A 19,371-nucleotide genomic window follows, 5' to 3' on the forward strand; every position below is an offset into this window, starting at 1 on the left:
CACATTTGTTTTATTTTCTTAAAATAATGCATAGTAGAAATATTAAAACTCAAAAGTTATCAGGAAGAAAGAACATACAGTGGAAGTCTGTGTTAAAGTCAGATTATATGTAAACTATACAATACACAGTTTTTTGTAATGTGCAAAATGTCCATTTAAGGATGGGCCAGCTTGGTGCATATCACTGTGCATCATGGGTACTAGAGACTAGGGCATTCTGCTGGATTTTGAGGTAAGTGTTGGAACTCTACATGCAACAAGAAATGAAATTCAAAAGTGACGAATGTGCTTAGTTAGTAGAACAGCTGTCAAAATTGGTTTGACTAATCAACCAGGTAGAAACTTTTTTGCTTAGATTAGATAATTTCAAATTGTTTCTTATAGACGATCTGATTAGACAACTTTTTCTTACTCAGACATGAATTGACAGGAGTAATCTATGACTTAGACACTTTTGTGAAAATTTCTCACCCATTAAAACAAAATTGGACAGACCATAAATCCCTGGAGGCAAAGCAATGTGTCTTGGTCCCTGGAATATCCCCAGTTCTTGAGTTGAATGAAAAAAGAAGAAAATAATGCGTATTTGCAAGTTAGGAGTATGTCATTAAAATATAGAATAAAACCTTTGATTTAAGAACCTAAGAAGTATTACTGAAGACATACTTTTCCTGGGGAGAAGGGAGACAACAATTTCTCATCAGAAAAGCATTCTCCTTCGTTTTCTGACTTTCCTAGAAAGTGTCATACAGGCCTATGTGTGCTATGAAATTCCGAGGGAAACTAAAGATGTTTAGACATAGAGATGTGCTGAAAGGACTGCTCAAGTATCTAATTCAGCTACATGATACTACAGTTATAGAATGGTTTTGCAAGAAATTACTAATAATGTCGACAGAGAGCTAGAAATGCTTTAAATGACCTAACACTTTGATATCAAAATGTATCTAAATTTTTCTGTTATATGAAATCATTTTTTTTTGTTAATTTCTAGTGTTTAAAAGTAAAAATCCAAAGGTAGGCAAGCATTCCTATTTTTTCACAACCATCCAGACTCAGGTATGTTTAGGAAGTAGTGCAAAATTAGAAAGTAGCAATATTTACAATAACCACAAGGTGGAGACAGATAACATACATTACGAGGTTCTTGACCACGAGAAGCAGATTTCCTTCAGTCCAAGTCTACAGCAAAAGACAAGAGTTTCCATGGTGAGTTAGCCATTACTTTTATTTCCAACTAACTCAAAATTCTAAAACATTTAATGTATGTGATATCGCATTCACAAATACTTATAATACTCAAATATAGACACTAAATGTTTGAAAAATGCCGGTAACAACAGGTATAAATTCTATCATAAAGTATAATACAGCCATCTGGAGTTTGTGTGACATACTACATGGCATTTTTTTATTAACATGGAGTTATAATTTTATATCAATTCATCTAATATCAACGTTTTTAAATTAACCATTGTGTCATGATATTTTATATTTCCAAAACGTTATCTTAAATTAGAAGAGCAAACAAATTAATAATAAACATGACATATGAAACAATCTATAATTTATTCTTTAGACTATTCCAATGGTATATCTTTTTTGGTATAACAGTTTTATTTAACCTTTTTGACAAGGAGGTTTGTAGTGATAGCATAACATATAAAAACATAAGATTCCATCTGCTGACAAGCTGATCTCTGTCAAAGCTAATTTGCATACATATCCTGGTCATGGTTAAGTAAGGTGAAAATTAAACAAGAATTTTCAAATGTTATAGTATTATAATGATATAATTCAGAAAGTACTAACTTGAGTATATTAATTCTAATTGCTCTTCTTTTTGGTTGTTAGAAATTGTAACATTTAAGATGAATAAATTGAGATATTTTCCTTGAAGGGTTAACCAAATTATCTGTAATGTGCTCTCTGAATGCTTGTAAATAAAAATATACTTTCTATCTTCTTTAACAAGTCTTAGTTGATGAGTTATACAAATCAATTGAAAAATCTCTAGAATTTGTAATAGATAGTAAAGGTTTATTAACAATTAAAGCAGTTTCATTTCCCTATTAAAAAACATGCTGTTGAAAGCACAGTAGCTTTTCACATGTATGGAATTGTAAAATAAGCATATTTGCAAATCGTTTAACATCTAATGAAAGGAAATCGTAGAGAATCACAAACTGTACTTCAAAAGGTACATCTAATATTTATCTTTATAATAATGCAATTCAAAAATAGTATGCTCATTTTACCATTTCATCAAATGAATTAAAATATCAGTGAATATAGCCATAGATATCACTTGCAGAGGAAGCCGAAATAGAAATGTAATTATAGAATGCAACACCATTCTGCCATTCTGTTGAATTAAATGTGGAAACAGATTTCTCATAACACATGGTGAAATGAAGATAGTATTGTTTGTAGATAAGCATTCTTTTGAGAGTCCAAGAGTCTTCTCTTGGTGATCTGCCATTCAGAAACTGACAATGAATAATATGTTCTGACACCACCATTTATCAATTTGCCCATGCATCTGACAATAGTACTCTAGACATACGTATGCTTTAAAGAAAAATCAAATACCTGCTCATTGGAAATCAAGAATCTTGTCAAATGATGCCTTGGTTTATTTGGACAAATACTTTATATGCTTAAAGCAAATCATCATATGAAATCATTCTTGTCTTGTTTTATAAAATCTGGGTAATAAGTATGAAAAAGGCTAAATGGTGGAATTATTAAAATGTAAATATCCCTAGCTTTATTTGGAATTCAGTTTCTAAATTATGATCTGTAAACACTTATTACTTGACAGAGTTTGTTAGCAGAGAGTTGTTTTTCCATGTTGCTAAGAGACATGCCACAGTACCAGAGGGCCTGCTACCATCTCTCTGGTTTTTTTCTCCCAAGTGATTCATACATTATACCTGTACATCTGAAGAGGAGATAACTTTTCTGTTCTCCTGGATCCTAATGGCATACTTTCTGGTGCCGAAGTGTTTACTTTCATTGACAGTCAACATAGATTGAGTAGGATTGATACTGAGAATTTAGCAACATTGAACAATTGAACTTTTAAAACTATAAGGTTTAATGTGAGTGTTGCATTAGTCACGGAATTTTTACTGCTAAAACATAGATATCTAGTTCGTATGTATATTCTCTGTTTTTTTCAATTACTATAAGAGTAATGAACTTAATTATTTTGTTTTCAAGGCAATGCAAATATGTTTTAATTATTATATTCTTTTACTGGTGATTTAATTATGTATTTCACCATGACTTTGCTTTTTTTCCTTAATACTTATATAAACCTGAGATATAATATTAACATGATAAATTCAAGTTAACCTTGGGAATTTTCATGAGGTAATATAATTAGGTACATATATCAGGTGATAACGATTAAACAGACTTGGGAGTATATGTTGTTTGTTTATGTATAAATGCTCACATATTATAGATGCCTATACAGAAATTACAACTTTTCCCTAAACTGGCTGGTGAATGGAAGCTTCCTTAGGTTTTCAATATTCCACAAAGTGGCACTCTGACTTTGCAAGTGGTACAAAGTAAGCATGTGTGGAATAAATAGGGCCTCGAGGATCCCTGTAACCCCATTCCATGTTTCTATTGAGTCACGTAATATTGACGATTGAGGCATTGCACAGCAATTATTTGAATGCTACTTTTTGTTGTTGTTGTTGTTTTTACTTTTTAAAATGTTCGAAGTTATTTTGGTGTGTTGTGAAATGGGAGTCTAAATTAATTATGTACCAAACTAAGTGCTATGGGCCCATTGATTAATCATTTTTTCTCTTCAACAATATTCTGATTGCTGAAGTCGTCCTCCATTTAGCAGGGAACACATACATCACTGAGTACAATTCCTGCTACACAGCAAATACTCTAAAAAGAATCCCTCTGTTGTCATCCATGTTGTTACTATGAGTTACTTTGTGTATTGTTACTGTGTTGTTACTTTTTGAGTTGAGAACTGGTTTCCTTCCATCTACACAGCAAACTACTCAATGAGGAAGAAGAGAAATAGGCTGTTATGTTCCCTGTGTTCCACTAACGCCATTAGCAACTCAACGTGAGACTCTAAAGATGGCTGAAGTTCCATAGAGAGATCTCCTTACCTAAACTTCCCACATGCCTGCCATGACTTCCACAGTGACCTCTATGTATTAATTTTAGAACTAGATTGGATTTTTCCCAGGTCATCGATGTTTTTTTTTTTTTTTTTTCAGGATGAGAGAATTAAAAATTAACTCTGTGAATTTAGATGTTTTCTAAGCATGAATTAAAATCTGGTCTTACATCAACTCAGACAAATGGTGCAAGTAAGATGCCTAAGGAGATAGTATATGTTTTATTCAGTAGAGAGTATCTTGTATGATGTTCTCCCCATTTAATTACTGCTCATTGAGGAAGAAAGAAACCATGCTTTAGGGAGTTACCCAGTTAACTTCACTGTTGTGACAAACATGGCTTTCCAGAGAACTGTCCCAGCAGAATTTCTGGGTATGCAGCAAACATGTGAAAAGAAGGGCGGTTCAAAAGCATCTTCATTTTGGAGTCGATAAATCTGAATTCCAATTTTGATTTTGTCTTTTCTAAGTTTTACTATATGTATGAATTGGAAAGAGTTGCTTTCTCTTTCGAAGCTTCAGTTTTCTTATTTTTAACAAGTGAAATCATAAGTGTGATCAGAGTATTGTGGGTTTAAATGAGATACTATGAATGAAGAGCTTTACATGTGATAGCATGTATCGAAGTACTTGGAAAGAGTAGGCAGTTGATCAGTTATATTATTTGGTTGTAGTAGCATTGTTGATAGTGGGTGTCCAAGTGGAAGAGGGAAAGGAGAGAGAATGGAAGATAATTTTTTCTTTGGAGACCAGAGATAAGGAGCAGGGCTGTAGGCAGAAATAGGCCCTGCAAATGCAAGAAACAAATCTGTGGCAGGAATGCCTTTAAATATTTGTATAAGTTATCTGTTCTGTTCTACATACCCAGCTAACAGCTCATTCATAGTCAGAAACTGAGTTATCAACATTCAGAAATATATTAGTATGACCAGGCTACTTATTATTGAATAATACATAAGTGAATTTTTGCAGCACCCACTCCATAGACTTTTAGCGGCACCCACTTAGAAATGACAGCATTTCACTACAGACACTGTCTGTATAAGGAATCTTCTTTTCCAGTGCCCTCCTGATGCACAGCGACCTGTGATTTACCCTGTTAATGAAATCTGCAGCACTTCACTGCTGCTATATTGAGACGGGCTGGGGACTGATTTAGAGTTGAGCTTAGAAGAATGTCTTATATGTGTACTCATCTGAGAACAATTTTATAGCTGTTGCTGTGACTGTACTGGTGGGATGGATGTGGATGTTATACTTTATAGTCCCTCCTGTCTCGTTACTGGTGTAGTGATCTTGAAATTCCTCTTCTGTACTTGAGCTCCTACAGCAGGCTATCTAGCCATTGTCAGCACATTAAAAAGCACTTTGAGTGGTTCTTTGCCACCCTCTCCTTTCATCCCCACCAAAGTTCCCAGGCACAAAGAAGTAGGAATCCTCTGACTTCTTAATCTAGCTGCATATACATGGAAGATACATGCACAATATGTGGCTAAAATGATGAAGTAAAAGACATTAAGAAACCCCAATGGGCTTGTTTTGTTTTCCGTGATCTCTCACCACAAATTGCCAGGTATCCAGGAGAACCTAGAACTGGCCAAGGTTCCAGAAGCTCAAAGAGCGAAAAACATTAACGCTGCACAGCTATGGAACATTAAACAAATGTAGCCAACTTGGGTACTGTCATAAGAAACAACTCTTTAAAACTGATACTGTCAGCAATTGCCATGATTTCTGAGTCTGTTAAAACTTTGCTACTCAAAACATGGTCTGTGATCAGCAGCTTCCACATTATCTGGAAGATTGTTAGCAATGCAGAATCTCAGGGACAACTGCAGATCTGCTGAATCATGTGTGATGGGCATTCAGTAGGATGCCAGGTGACTTACATGCACAGTTAGGTTTAAGAACCACTATGTTAAACATTTAGAATACAAGACATTCTAAGACAACGATGGAGCTTGGGCACTAAGGTTGCACAATGTGAGATCAAATCCCAGCTCCACCACATACTCCTCACTAACTGTGCCCCAGTAAATGAATTGTTTAGGCTCTCAGGGCTTTGGTTTCCACAAATATGAGTTAGCAGTTCCCACCTCATCAAGTTATTGTGAACACTAATGTGAGATAATGCAGTTAAGGAACCTTCAGTAATGTGCCAGTTAGCATTATTATATTTGTTGTAATTATTAATATTTTCATTATAGAGTAAGAATTTTCACAAATAACTTTTGAGAGCAATGTAAAAAAAAGTGAAGATGAGTTCAATATGATACCATCATATTCCTCTTAACAATATCCACGGCAAACTACCCTTTGACTTTGGGGGAGGGGATGTTCTGTGTTTCTCTCCAACTCTGTGTCCCAATATCTGTATGTACTTATTTTTAATTTTTATTTATTTATTTTTTAATGTTTTAATGTCACCACATATTTGACCCCTTTTACCCCGTCTGCCTCCCTCTCTTCCACCATTTTCTTTCCCACTTCCTACTCATTTAATATTTAATATATGCCATTCATCATTTATGAGTCTACTTTCTTTCCTCTGACTAGATTATATGGTGTCCTGGAGTTTCTTGCATAGACTAGCTACTCAGTAAATATTAACAGATGGTGTACATGGATTCAAATCCTAAAGATTGTAGAAACCAAATAGCATTAATATTGCTGGAAACAGTAAAAAATAGAGCTATATATGTTGGACAAAAATCAACAAAACATTGAGGTCACTATACGAAATGCATGGGAATATACACAGTTCACTGAACTTGGGAAAATTCATTTAGTTTGGTGGTGTTCTTAGTTTCCAATTGAATCTAGGCAATTGAGAAATAAAGTTCACCTGATGCAATTCTATTAAGGGCATTAATTTAATGAGCACTATTTTCTATGTTTCTTTATTCAAGGAATAATATAATTAATGAGCCATTGAATTTATCCTTATACATTTGAGAAATAATATAATATAGTGATTGATAGAATTAGAATTCAAGCTAAGTTCAGTTCTCAGTTTTATCTCTTACAAATTGTATAACTTTCATCAAATTGCTTAACTTCTCTCTTTGCGTCTCATTTTCCTTGAGTGTCAAATGTGGGTAGTAATGAAAACTTTGTCATTTGTTCGGAAGATTAAGTTAATATATGTCAAATATTTAGTTCAGTGCCTGTCTCATAGTAGGCACTATGTGCATGGTACAAATCTATGATTAATTCAGGTATGATCTTTACTCTCCTAGAATGTACAGTGGTAGAGGAAGAAACAGGCAATTACAACAGAGTTATAATGGTTATAATAAAGGTTATAATAAGCTAAGGAAGAATGCAGAGAAGTAACCTGATCTAGACTTGATACTAGGATAGTCAGAGGTGGCAGTGGGGATGATGTTTTTGTTTTTTGTTTTTCATTTTTTTTTCTCCAGAGGAAGTGAGGTCAAACTCAAGACTTGACCAATCAATAGGAGTCATTCTGAAGAAATATTTGATAGGCGTTTCTACCTGTAGGTAGTTGATGTGCTCTATCTGCTACTGAGAATGATTCAAATTATGATGCAATGTTATCAGTCTCTGAAAGGGATCTGTTAGTGAAATAAATTTGGAACTACCTATACTGAAACAGATAAAAGTAGAGATTGACATCTATTCACAAGGAGTGAGCATATTTGAGATATTGGATATATTGAAGCTTGTTGGATTTGTTCATCTTAAATTAGTCAATACCCCCACTGTTTTTCAGAGCACCTTAGTGTTTGAATATAAACCTAATAGATTTCTACAAATATTCTAGCAATGGACACAATCGTGGAATTTACATATATTAAAAAATAATTTATCATCATAGTAATTAAAATTTAAATATACCATGCAAGGATTTTGACATTTTGGTGATCACTACATTTTAATCTACAGTATCTACATTCAGTCTTATATTAATTTTTGCCAGTTGAAATGTGGAATTTTAGAAAAGTAATGAGATTAGAAGTCAATATACCAATATAACAATAAACAAATTGATATACCAATTTGTTTAAGAAAATTTAATAGAAGATACATTTATCCATACTATTATTATTGTTAATGTATGTTTCACAATTATATATTTTAGGCAAACTTATTTAAAATGAGTAAGACTAGCATATTGTACTAACTGGCTTAATTGCATATTGTTTATCATGCATTTTCATGTCTTCAAAGAAAACATTTTAAAGTGAAAGCATTATACTTTTATATTTGTGAATTTAATGAAATGTAATGGGCTCTAATTCCTGAATATTATGGAAAGGATATTCTATAAAATATTTCCTTTGGGCGTTTCATCAAAAACAGCTTTGCACCTATTTGTCAATATCTAGTATGTTAATAGTACCAAATGATGCCTCTTTTACATGAATATCAAATTTAATAATTTATTCCACCTCATAAAAAAAAAAGGACTATGATAGAAGAAGACATTTATGGTAAAAGAAAGTTAAAGTAAATGACTTGACCAGATTTATACAGCTCCCAAACAATAGCATTTATTGAAGTATTTTACTCCAGACTCAGTTCCTTTTTTATTCTATACCATGTTATAAAATCTTTTTTCAATTTAGTTTTCCATGCTTTAAAATAAGGCTTGTAATCAGACATTAATCAGTGCTAGAACAATCATATAAAAATCATATCATAATGAGATTGCTGAGGAGAAATTAGTGTATTGTAAAGTACCTATATGGCAAAGGCCATATTTTCTTATGGCCCTCAAAAAGTAGCTAAATTTTTAATTAGAATTTAAAGTTTGTTCATACCTACTGGAGGCTGTAGATATGCTAGTTAAGAACACAAGATCTGAATTCAATTCAAATTCAGGCTAGCTGACCTTGAACAAGTTATGTAGGTTTTTTTTTTTTTTTGGCCTCATTTTTCTTAATTTGTAAAATGAGGATGATTATATTAATACATACTTTGCAGGGTTGTTATAAGGATTATATATTATACATAATATATGTGCACATATTATATATTTATATTTTTAGAGTATCTGACCCATATAAGCATAAATTTCAATGATTCTTTTATACAAATGAAAATAAACAATATTAACAAAAATCTAAGTCATGATTCATAAGCATATTTAATCAGATAACAATAAGCTAGGCTCCCTATAAGTTAAAGCAATTTCTCAATATTCATTATACAACATATATTTATAAGGCTATGTAGAATATCAGTTGGCTGCTATGAGCTTCAGCAGTAATCAGAAAAAATACAAAGAATTGCTTAGGGGAGGAATAGTGTTTTTTATTCATCTTCAGATATTTGTGACTAGCGAAGTTTATTTGGGTAAGAGTAATTTTAGAAGGGAAAATAAAGCAAGTCTTTTTCCAAAAATCAATGCCTCTCAGACATGTTTTGATATACAGTACAAAAACAACCACACCACATAAATGACTGATGCCACACAGCATGTCTGTTTGAAGTTCACAGGAAAAATACTTCTATCTATAGTTAGAAGTACTCAGTGGTATGATGTAAATGATCAAAAGTAATCAGCCTTTTCTTTATTTCTTTTCTTGATGTCCAGATTCCTCCAGAGGACCTCAACCATCCTCAGGTGTAAATGGTAACATGCAGCCCCCCGGCACTGCTGGGCAGCCCCCTGCCTCTGCTATCCCTTCTCCAAGTGCCAGCAAACCCTGGCGCAGCAAGTCCATGAATGTCAAGCACAGTGCCACCTCTACCATGCTGACCGTAAAGCAGTCGAGCCCAGCCACCTCTCCCACACCACCTGCAGACAGACTGAAGCCCCCTGTCGCAGAAGGGGTCAAAACCGCTCCCTCGGGACAGAAATCCATGCTTGAAAAATTTAAGCTGGTCAATGCCCGGACTACTTTACGACCCCCGCAGTCTCCCAGTTCAGGACCCAGCGATGGGGGAAAGGATGACGATGCCTTTTCTGAATCTGGGGAAATGGAAGGTTTTAACAGTGGGGTGAATAGTGGTGGCTCAACAAATAGCAGCCCCAAAGTGTCACCTAAATTAGCCCCTCCAAAAGCTGGAAGTAAAAATCTCAGCAATAAAAAGTCTTTACTGCAGCCAAAGGAAAAAGAGGAAAAGAACAGGGACAAAAATAAAGTTTGCACTGAAAAACCAGTCAAAGATGAAAAGGACCAGATGACAGAGACAGCTCCAAAAAAGACTTCTAAAATCGCAAGCTTGATCCCAAAGGGCAGCAAGACGACTACAGCCAAGAAAGAAAGCTTAATCCCATCTTCCAGTGGGATTCCAAAACCGGGCTCAAAGGTGCCAACAGCAAAACAAACCATCTCACCAGGCAGCACAGCAAGCAAAGAGTCTGAAAAATTCAGGACTACCAAGGGAAGCCCTTCCCAGTCCTTATCCAAGCCCATAACCACTGAGAAAGCAAGCACATCTCTTTGTCCTGCTCTTTCGGAAGGAAGGGAAGCCAGCCAAGCTTCTCCCGCTGGTTCTTGTGCTGGGCTGGTGGCACAGGGCAGTGGGCAGGCCACGGGAAATGGTGCTGTCCAACTCCCTCAACAGCAGCAGCACAGCCACCCGAATACTGCCACGGTGGCTCCATTCATTTATAGGTAAGGTGGCCTCCATCCATCCAACCACAGTTGTAAACATTTACAGGTCTGCACACTCAGAGTATAAGAACAGAGGTTACCAAAACCACGTTTACAAAGTCGTTTTGGAACAATGTTTCAATCTCAAGTTAGAGAACTAGAATTTAAGGTTTCAAGAAAAAACTTCCAATATATTGTAGTTCTTCCCTCTCCTCAACTTGAGGCCTTCAAAACGTACCTTAGTTGTCAAAAGCAAAATAGGGTCTAGATGCCATGACTTTCTCCTGTATTTATTACTGCTACTACTACCACTATTATTTTCATTATTAATCTTTTAAGATTGTTCTCAGTATTGTAGAGTTTACAGATACTTTTGTTCTCACCCATAAGAGAGTATTTCATAAAAGGGTGGGCTCCAGAATCAGACAAATATGGATTTAATGCCCAGCTCTGCCACTTGCCAGTTGTATGACTTTGGACAGTTATTTAAATCTCTGCCTCATTTTCTTCAGCTGTCAAATAGGAACAATAGTATGTACCTTGTAGGGCTGGGGAAAATAACAAAGTAATGCATATAAAATATTTACTCTATATCCTGGCACATTGTAAAAGTTCAGTAAGTGTTCTTTGTAAGGCATTGTTTTCCCAACATAGAATTTATATTAATTTCCCATAGCGAGGCATAAGTTTCTAAGCAAAAATAACCTATTCAATTATTATATTTGTACTTTATTTTTAATTCGTTTTTGCATTCTATGATTTTGTTTTGTTTTATGTGTATTAAATATATATTTTTAAAAATATATACTATACAGTTATAAAAATAGCACATTTTACCTGTTATTCTGAGGTTCGTTTTAATCAGTTAGAAATATGTCGGTCACTGCTGCATCTCCATTTTTATTCACTGTTTGAAGAGGTAGCCTAGAGAGGAATTCTGTCTGTCCTTTAGCGGGTTGGCAATTCAGCAACAGGAAAAAATATTCTGAACAGGAAGCAGGATATGCTACAATTAAGAAAGTGTCAAGATTATATAGTTTAAAAATTTATTAAGTTTATTAAATACATGCCTTTTTAAGTAAAGAAAGTAAAGTGTTTTTTCCTTAGGTGTTATAGACACAACAAAACAATTTTATAGTATAGTGTAAGAACAGAGGTTACCAAAACCATGTTTGCCTATTCAAGGTAGAATAGTCAATATTCAAGTTTTTTTAACTGTTAGTAAAAGACACTTTTATCATAGAGTCATGTCATTTGGATTATGTGACCCCTGATGTCCTTTTGACTCTGATTGTTTCAACCCTTTTTGAGAATCTTTCTTCCAAAATTCTTGACAGACTTTTTAGAGTTGCTAATTATTTGATAATATAATAGTAATAACTTACAGTTTTATAACAGTATTATCATTGTTGAGTGCTTACTTATTGTAAATCTCTGCTACAAGGTTTACAAATTATCAATTTAGAGTAATTTTATAAATTATAAAATTAGATCTCAAGGTCAGTATTTCAATATTCTATATTCAAGAGCTGAAGAAGCAGAGATTTCAAGTCAGATTAGCAATAATCTTTTATAGTCACAGAACTAGTAGTTTGCCTTTGAACTCAAATCTGCCTGTCTACAGCATGCCCTCCTTTCTGTATCGCTTCTTTCTGCTGGTATAAAAATAAGAGGTACTATTACTGGGAAGATTATAGATGGGAAAATGTCAATGGTAGATTAGTAAAATTCTCAGAACTCATTTACAATGGGAAATGCTTAATTGCTTTTAAGTAGTATAAATTTAAAATGTATGTATATATAAACATACATCTATTTGATATTTAAAGATAAATAACCTCTATGTAATGGAAAGCTATGGCTGATGGAGATTGTTTTTCTCTTTTCTCAGCTCACTTATAGGTCATGCTTGGTTATTAATGATTCCTTCTGGGTCTCTAATATACACTTTATAATACTTTCTTGCAAATCGAATGTTCAGAGTCCTGAAAATATAATGTTCAGTTCTGGAAGTTAATGGATTTCATATTAGTCCTGCTTCCTATAAATGCAAGGATAGTGTATATTTAGTTCTTATAACTCATTTATCACTAAAACGTGGTAAAAGTAGTTTTGAATTTGGTATATCTTTATTCATTTAATGAGTAGATATAACTGAGATCCAAGGAGAAAATTTTAAGAAAGAAAATTTTAATTCAGTGTAAGTAGTTCTCAATAATTAGACCTATCTGAATGGAATAGGCTGTCTCTTGAAGTGTTAAGATATTTAACTGGAGGTATTTAACAAGTGGTAGAATGACCAACGCTTTTTCATATATGTACTCATCACTCATTTTGTAAACCCGTGTCATAAGAGATACAAAGATTTTCTTTTTAAGTTGCTAACCTCTATTGGAGATAAAAAATAATATACTTTAAAAATTTTTAAATTTAAAAATCATTGCTGTTTGGAAGTATATGCAACATATAGAAATAATGTAAAAGAAAGAGTTTTCCTGAGTCTTAGATGAGGATGGAGTCAATGCATCACAGAGGAGATAAGATAAAAGATGAGACTTAAAGGATGAGTCAGAATTTGACAGGTAAAAAGAAGAATGTTGTGACATCTTCCAAACTTGACATCTTATAATTTTACAATTCAAGCGTGATGGAAAAATATAATAGGGAAATAATGAGCTGCCATGCAAATGCTAGTATGCTAGTAATTAAAACTACAGAGACTAAAGGTGAGGATGCAAGATTACTTGAATGGGAGACTAAGAAAAAATTTGGAAAGAATCCATGTTTTGTTTTCCTTTGATTACCACCTCCCCATATATCGAGTACTATTGGCTCTTCCTTCAATCATCATTTCTTTGCATTTCTACCCCCTCTCTCCTGGTCCAACAATGCCACTACCAATTCTCACCTAGTTTCCAATGACTCTTCCAGCTTCCACTGTTAGCCCTTTCTGATATCATTATTTATACAGCAGAGACTCTAAACGTCTAAAAGTATAAATTTTATATGTCACTCCAATTCATGAGATCATCTATTGGATTTCTATTACTCTTAAACAATAAAACAACCCATTACCAAGACCTACAAAGAGCTTCATAATCTGACCCTCTCTCTAACCTTCAAGCCACACCCTCACCGCTCCCTGCCTAGCACACTGAACCCATGCCTCCCTTCTGCTTCTCAAACAAACTTGTCCTGCTTTGGAACCTTTGCCATAGATGTCCTTTCTGCCTATAATGACCCTTTCAGATCACGGCAGGCTCCTTCTCATCTGATCTCTTCTAACATGCTACCTCTTCACAAAAGCTGTCTCCAGCCATCTAGTCCAAAAGAACATCCACCATGTCTTTTGACAAAATTATACCCCATTATCTCTTGTATTTTATTCATTGAGTTTATCACTATTGCATTCTTCTTATTAACAAGTATGATTTCAGCCACCTCTGACTGTAATGTAAGCTCATTGAGAACCAGAGTCTCTTCTCTTTTATTTGGTAGCATGACTGCCCAGAACAGAACCTATCCATAGTAGTCACCAAATGAAAATTGCTGGAGGAAACACCATCATCCTGAGATAAACTCACCTGCTATAGACGAATAGAGAAACTGCCAAAATGTACAATGGAATAGGAAAAAATTTGAAGGCTCTTTCTATAAATGGGAGAGTTTAATTGAAATCTAAACAGCTTTAATTATATAAAGAATGAAATCAAACTGTCTCTTCAGGATATTTATTGACTTCTTTTCTTCTTTCAACACTACCTATTAACACTTATGCATAAGGCATCAAGGATAGAGTGAAATATCATAATCTCATCTATCATTTTCATTCCATTGTTCACAATATAGTATGCAAGAAGCTAACTAAAAGATAACTGCAAAATGAAATGGAAGGTTTAAAGCTCCCCAGAAGTGAACCAGATTTGGTACATTAAGACCAAAAAAGTGAAAAATGACTTTTAGCTCATGGAATCGGGGAAAGTGGCATTTAAGATAAGTAGAACTTCAGCATGCAGAGATGAAGGGGCTAGGAAAGAAAACATAAGTCTGAAGGAACCATAGAAAAAGGTAAACACAAGATAGGTAGAGTGGTTGGTGAGTAGATCAGTATTCCTTGAAAATGAAAATTGATTGGAGCCTGATTGTAGTAGAAATTCTTCAATATCAGAAAACTGGACTCTGTGTATGTGTCTTTGGGTGTATATGTACACATATGCATATGAGCATGTGTGTATAAAGCATGATGAGGAAAATTACTATGTTTTCAATGTGTAAAATGGACTATTAGTGGGAGAGGTCAAGGTGGGATAAACCACATTCAAAGGCTAGATGAAGGAGAAAGTTACTGACTTTTGGAGGTAGCTTTCTTAAGTCTTGCATTAAAAGTCCCAATTATATGAAATAAAGAAAAAGAAAGAAGAGCATAGTTAAAGAAAAAATTGCCTAATTTTCATTGTTTCTCTTATTTCTTAGTGTCTACACTTCATGCTGTATTTTTCAACATTGCCTTTCTTGTCTTAAGTTCAAAACTTGTTACCTTAACTTTTTTAGACCATCCAAAAAATGCCTTCCCTCTTCCTGTGAGTCATTTGTCTTCCATTGATTTTGTGTTCATTATTTTAAAGCTATATTCCTCATACTTGCAAAAATATGTGAAGTAAAATAGTGAAGTGAAAATTAGTTAATTAAGAAGAAAAGAGACCTGTACATTTTTTCCTGAACTGCAATCTTTTTAGCAGCCCCTAACAAAATTTCAAAATACTTATTAACAAGATTCATAACTTAACTCTTTTTAGGTCTATATTTTTTTTCTTTTTTTTTGAGTTTTTGACTATTTGTAGTAAATGCCAAGAAAACAGGCATTGGACATAAAGCAAATTCCTAAAGGCAAAGAAGGCAGAACCAGGAGTATGGGCAATTTGCAAAAAACAAAAACAAAAACAAAGACAAACAAACGCAAGCAAACAAAACACAATTCTTAGATGAGGCATGGCAATGTTATATAGTGAAGAAAATCATGTTTTTTAAACTCATTAATTAAATATAAGCAGAGACCCTTTATACTTGATTTGTAAAATTAGTTCAACAAAGTCAGAATTTAGAGGTTTTCTTTCTTTTGATGTATGATATCTTAAGTAACAACTTCATGGGTTCTCACAAGAGGTTTTTGTTGTAACAAGTTTTTGTGAGATTTCAGATTCGCCTGGAAGTGACATGGGAAATTGACAATTGTACTATGCTCTAAAAGGCAAAGAATGTAAAACATTAGCTTTGAAGATGCTTACTCACATGGTTTTAAGTTTGGCTTATTTGTTGAACCAATAGATTGTGTAGAGGATGTGTGAGTTTACAAAGATTGAAATGTAGACCATATAACTGTTATGCACATAAAGCTTTTGTAAACCCTGCAACTACTACTGCAGATTATGCTGCAATTGTGATTTTATGTGAACTGAGCATAATTGGTCATCAGCACAAAAAGCTTATTGAATGCTTGCTTTGTGAGCTAAAATTTGCTTGGCTTGATATATATCTGTGCATCAGGTAGCAGTTTAAGCTCCCTCACACAGCAATATTTTTAAGATGGAATACAGAGACACTTCTAGAAGAGGGCTTGTTGTATAGAACACTGCTATGAGTTAGCATTCTCTCAGCATAGAAGCTTTATAAACTACTCTATCTGTACTTGGCTTACAAGGTTTACTGTCAGATTGCCTAATCAAACCATTGCCATTTTTCTTTTTACATTTTATTTTTCTTTGGAAAGAAAATTTAACTTACAGAAAATTTCCAGAATAGTACAAGGACTCTCATATACATTTAATTCATTGCATGCAGTTGTCACGTCCCTCAGTCTGGAATGGTTCTTCAGTTTTCTTCTTAATTTTCATGACATCGATATGTCGAAGGCAGGCATTTTGTAAAACAGTTTTTAATTTGGGTTTGTCTAATACTTTCTCATGATTAGACCCATATTATAGAGATTTTTTGGTCTGGAATGTCACAAAAATAATGCTCTTTTTTCTCATTACATCCTATTAGGTGTCATTCAATAGTGATGGTTCTCATTTTGTTGGTGTTAAATTTGATCACTTGATTAAGATAATGTCTGCCATGGTTTTCCACTCTAGAGTTACTTTACCCCATTTTTATTTAATAAGTATTTTTGTGGGAACTATTTTGAGACTGTGTAAATAATCTGTTCCTTAATATGCTTTTACCAATAGATTTTAGCATCCATTGAAGTTTCTTGCCTGAATTCATAATTTACTCCAATGGATGTCAATTGATTTCTAATTTGATTACTCCTTCTACATTTATGCCCTGGCATTCTACTTTAAGAAAAAGATTTCTCTTTTCCTCTCTCTCTTTAAATTGTGTAGACTAATGAATTACTATTGTATTCAATGGAATATAGTTCACTGATATGACTATTTTGATGTTAAAATTTTCCAAGATTTGGCCACTAAAAGAGCCTTTAAGCTGACTTCTTCCCCATTATTTTCTGAGAACTTCCTTTCTTTTTGGCTGAAGGTGTTCCTAGGTGATCTTGTACTCTCACTGCCTTGTTTCAGCTTTTAGTTAAGGAGACCTGATTTCTATTTGTGGAGAGTGATATTTAGAAACCAAGATCTCACTGCTCCCAAGTTTTTCTAAATGGTAAAATATATGAAGGTGCACATACACACACTTTTATATCATTATTTATCTCAATATCTATTATTACATATAAATATTATTGTATCTGGCCTGGCCCCTGGCTGTCACCTGTCTGCTCTCCTACCAGAAAGGAGAGAAGCAAGCAAGCTCATTGCAGGTTATGGAAAGATATTTGCTTTCTTTCTCTTCTGTAAAACAGAAACTGTAAGACCGTTAGTTAATGTTGTTGACTCAAACCAGTTCTATTTGTATCAACATTTACAACTATAATCATGTCAAGACGAATCCATAAGAAGATATATATTTTAATAAAAATCAATATGCAAACCCATATTTACAAAATTGGGAATTTGAAGATTGGTAGTATCTAGGATTTATTGCTGAGTTGCTTTAAATGGCATATATAATAGATAGTAAAGAGTAAAATTTAGGATAGACCAGTGGGTATTGTCACATTCAAATATTGTCTGTTATTAGTTACTGAGCTATCTGTCAACTAAGGGGACTTGAAATGCAATAAAATACTCAGTGTCCAGAGGCATTTTAATGAAGTTAAACTGTAGGGTAGTGGTTAATAGAATAGTATTTACAGTCACCCAGTTTTAAGTATGGGTTAAGTATCTACCAGCTTGTTATGAAGGTCAAAATATTAAACCTCTAGAAGCCTTAATTTATCTATAACACTTACATCATAGGTTTCTTAATCCATTTGGGCTGCTATAACAAAAATGCCATTACCTGATTGGCTTAAACAATGAACATTTATTTCTCACAGTTCTGGAGGTTGGGAATTCCAAGACCAAGACTCTGGCAGATTTGATATCTGGTGAAAGCCTGCTTCCTGACTCATGGGTGACCATCTTCACACATGGTGAAAGAGACAGGGAGCTCTTTTATTGTCTATTTTTATAAATCACTCCTATGACCTAATCACCTCCCAAAGGCCTCACCTTCAAATACCATTACACTGAGGGTTAGGTCTCAACATATGAATTTGGATGGGGGGTGGGGCAAACATTTAATCCATAGCAACAGGATTGTTGTGAAGTTTGAGTGATATGCCATAAGTAAAACATTAAACATAGTATTTGGCACATAGTAAGTGCACAAAAATGGGAAATAGCTTTTGTGCTCATCATTGGTGAAGTCTAGACTTTTAACTACTGCAGCTCTTACTAATGGACACTAGCATTGAAGGCCTGGCTTACTAGAACTCTAAATTACATGGCATATTTGCAGGGCTGTATCAGATAGTTTCATCAGGTATTTGCAGCATGTTGATAATGTTGTAAATGCCTGGTGAGAGCATGTGCACAGGACTGTGTTGAAGGAACATCATGATACTCATTTGTTCTTTTCCAGTAAAGATGAGGGACATGCAATGTCAGTTTATGTGGGAACAGTGAATGATGCCACTGCAAGAAGTCAAAATGTACCTTTTGATTAGAGAATGCTATTGATTCTGAAATCTACATAAATCATTTCATGAATCAATCCCCAAAACTTTTATTTTACTAGAATGCATGCACAAAAATAGAGGACATGTTGGGAGTCTCCAGATGTCTAAATTTCTTTGATCATGTATGTAAATGTTAAATTTTCACCAGTTAGCATTGATTATAACTCTAGAGATTGGAGTTAAAATCTGATTCCATATAATGAGGTGGAAGTCCTGGAGAAATGGATGGCTCATAACATATGTAGAGCAGAGATCTGGACCTGTTTAGATGTCTACACAAACCAAAGATGACTTCTAAATCCTTTTTATAATTATTTGAAGTTTATCTTCTCCATGTTCCTTTCCTTGATTAGTCTATTTTGCTATCTTCACAAATATAGGTAACTCATATAGGGAATACCATGGAAAATACACTAAAGGCCTTAAGGTAAATAAAATTGGCTCTTGTGACTGCAACTAAAAAGATATTAAAGGGTGAATCAGCCAGAAGTATGCATTGCAACATTAAAAAATAAAGCAA

At 34.0% G+C, this 19,371-nt stretch overlaps 1 protein-coding gene across 1 annotated transcript in view; it reads left to right on the top strand.

Annotated features, from left to right (window-relative positions):
• The window catches only part of NAV3 (neuron navigator 3), a 312,728-nt gene that overhangs the window by 128,577 nt on the left and 164,780 nt on the right, over positions 1 to 19,371 (top strand). The window contains exon 8 of the mRNA XM_023520404.1: positions 9,727 to 10,753. Coding sequence (XP_023376172.1) covers positions 9,727 to 10,753 — 1,027 coding nt within the window. The remainder of the gene's footprint in view (positions 1 to 9,726; positions 10,754 to 19,371) is intronic.

This window comes from Pteropus vampyrus, unplaced genomic scaffold (assembly GCF_000151845.1).
Source record: "Pteropus vampyrus isolate Shadow unplaced genomic scaffold, Pvam_2.0 Scaffold9, whole genome shotgun sequence".
NCBI lineage: Eukaryota > Metazoa > Chordata > Mammalia > Chiroptera > Pteropodidae > Pteropus > Pteropus vampyrus.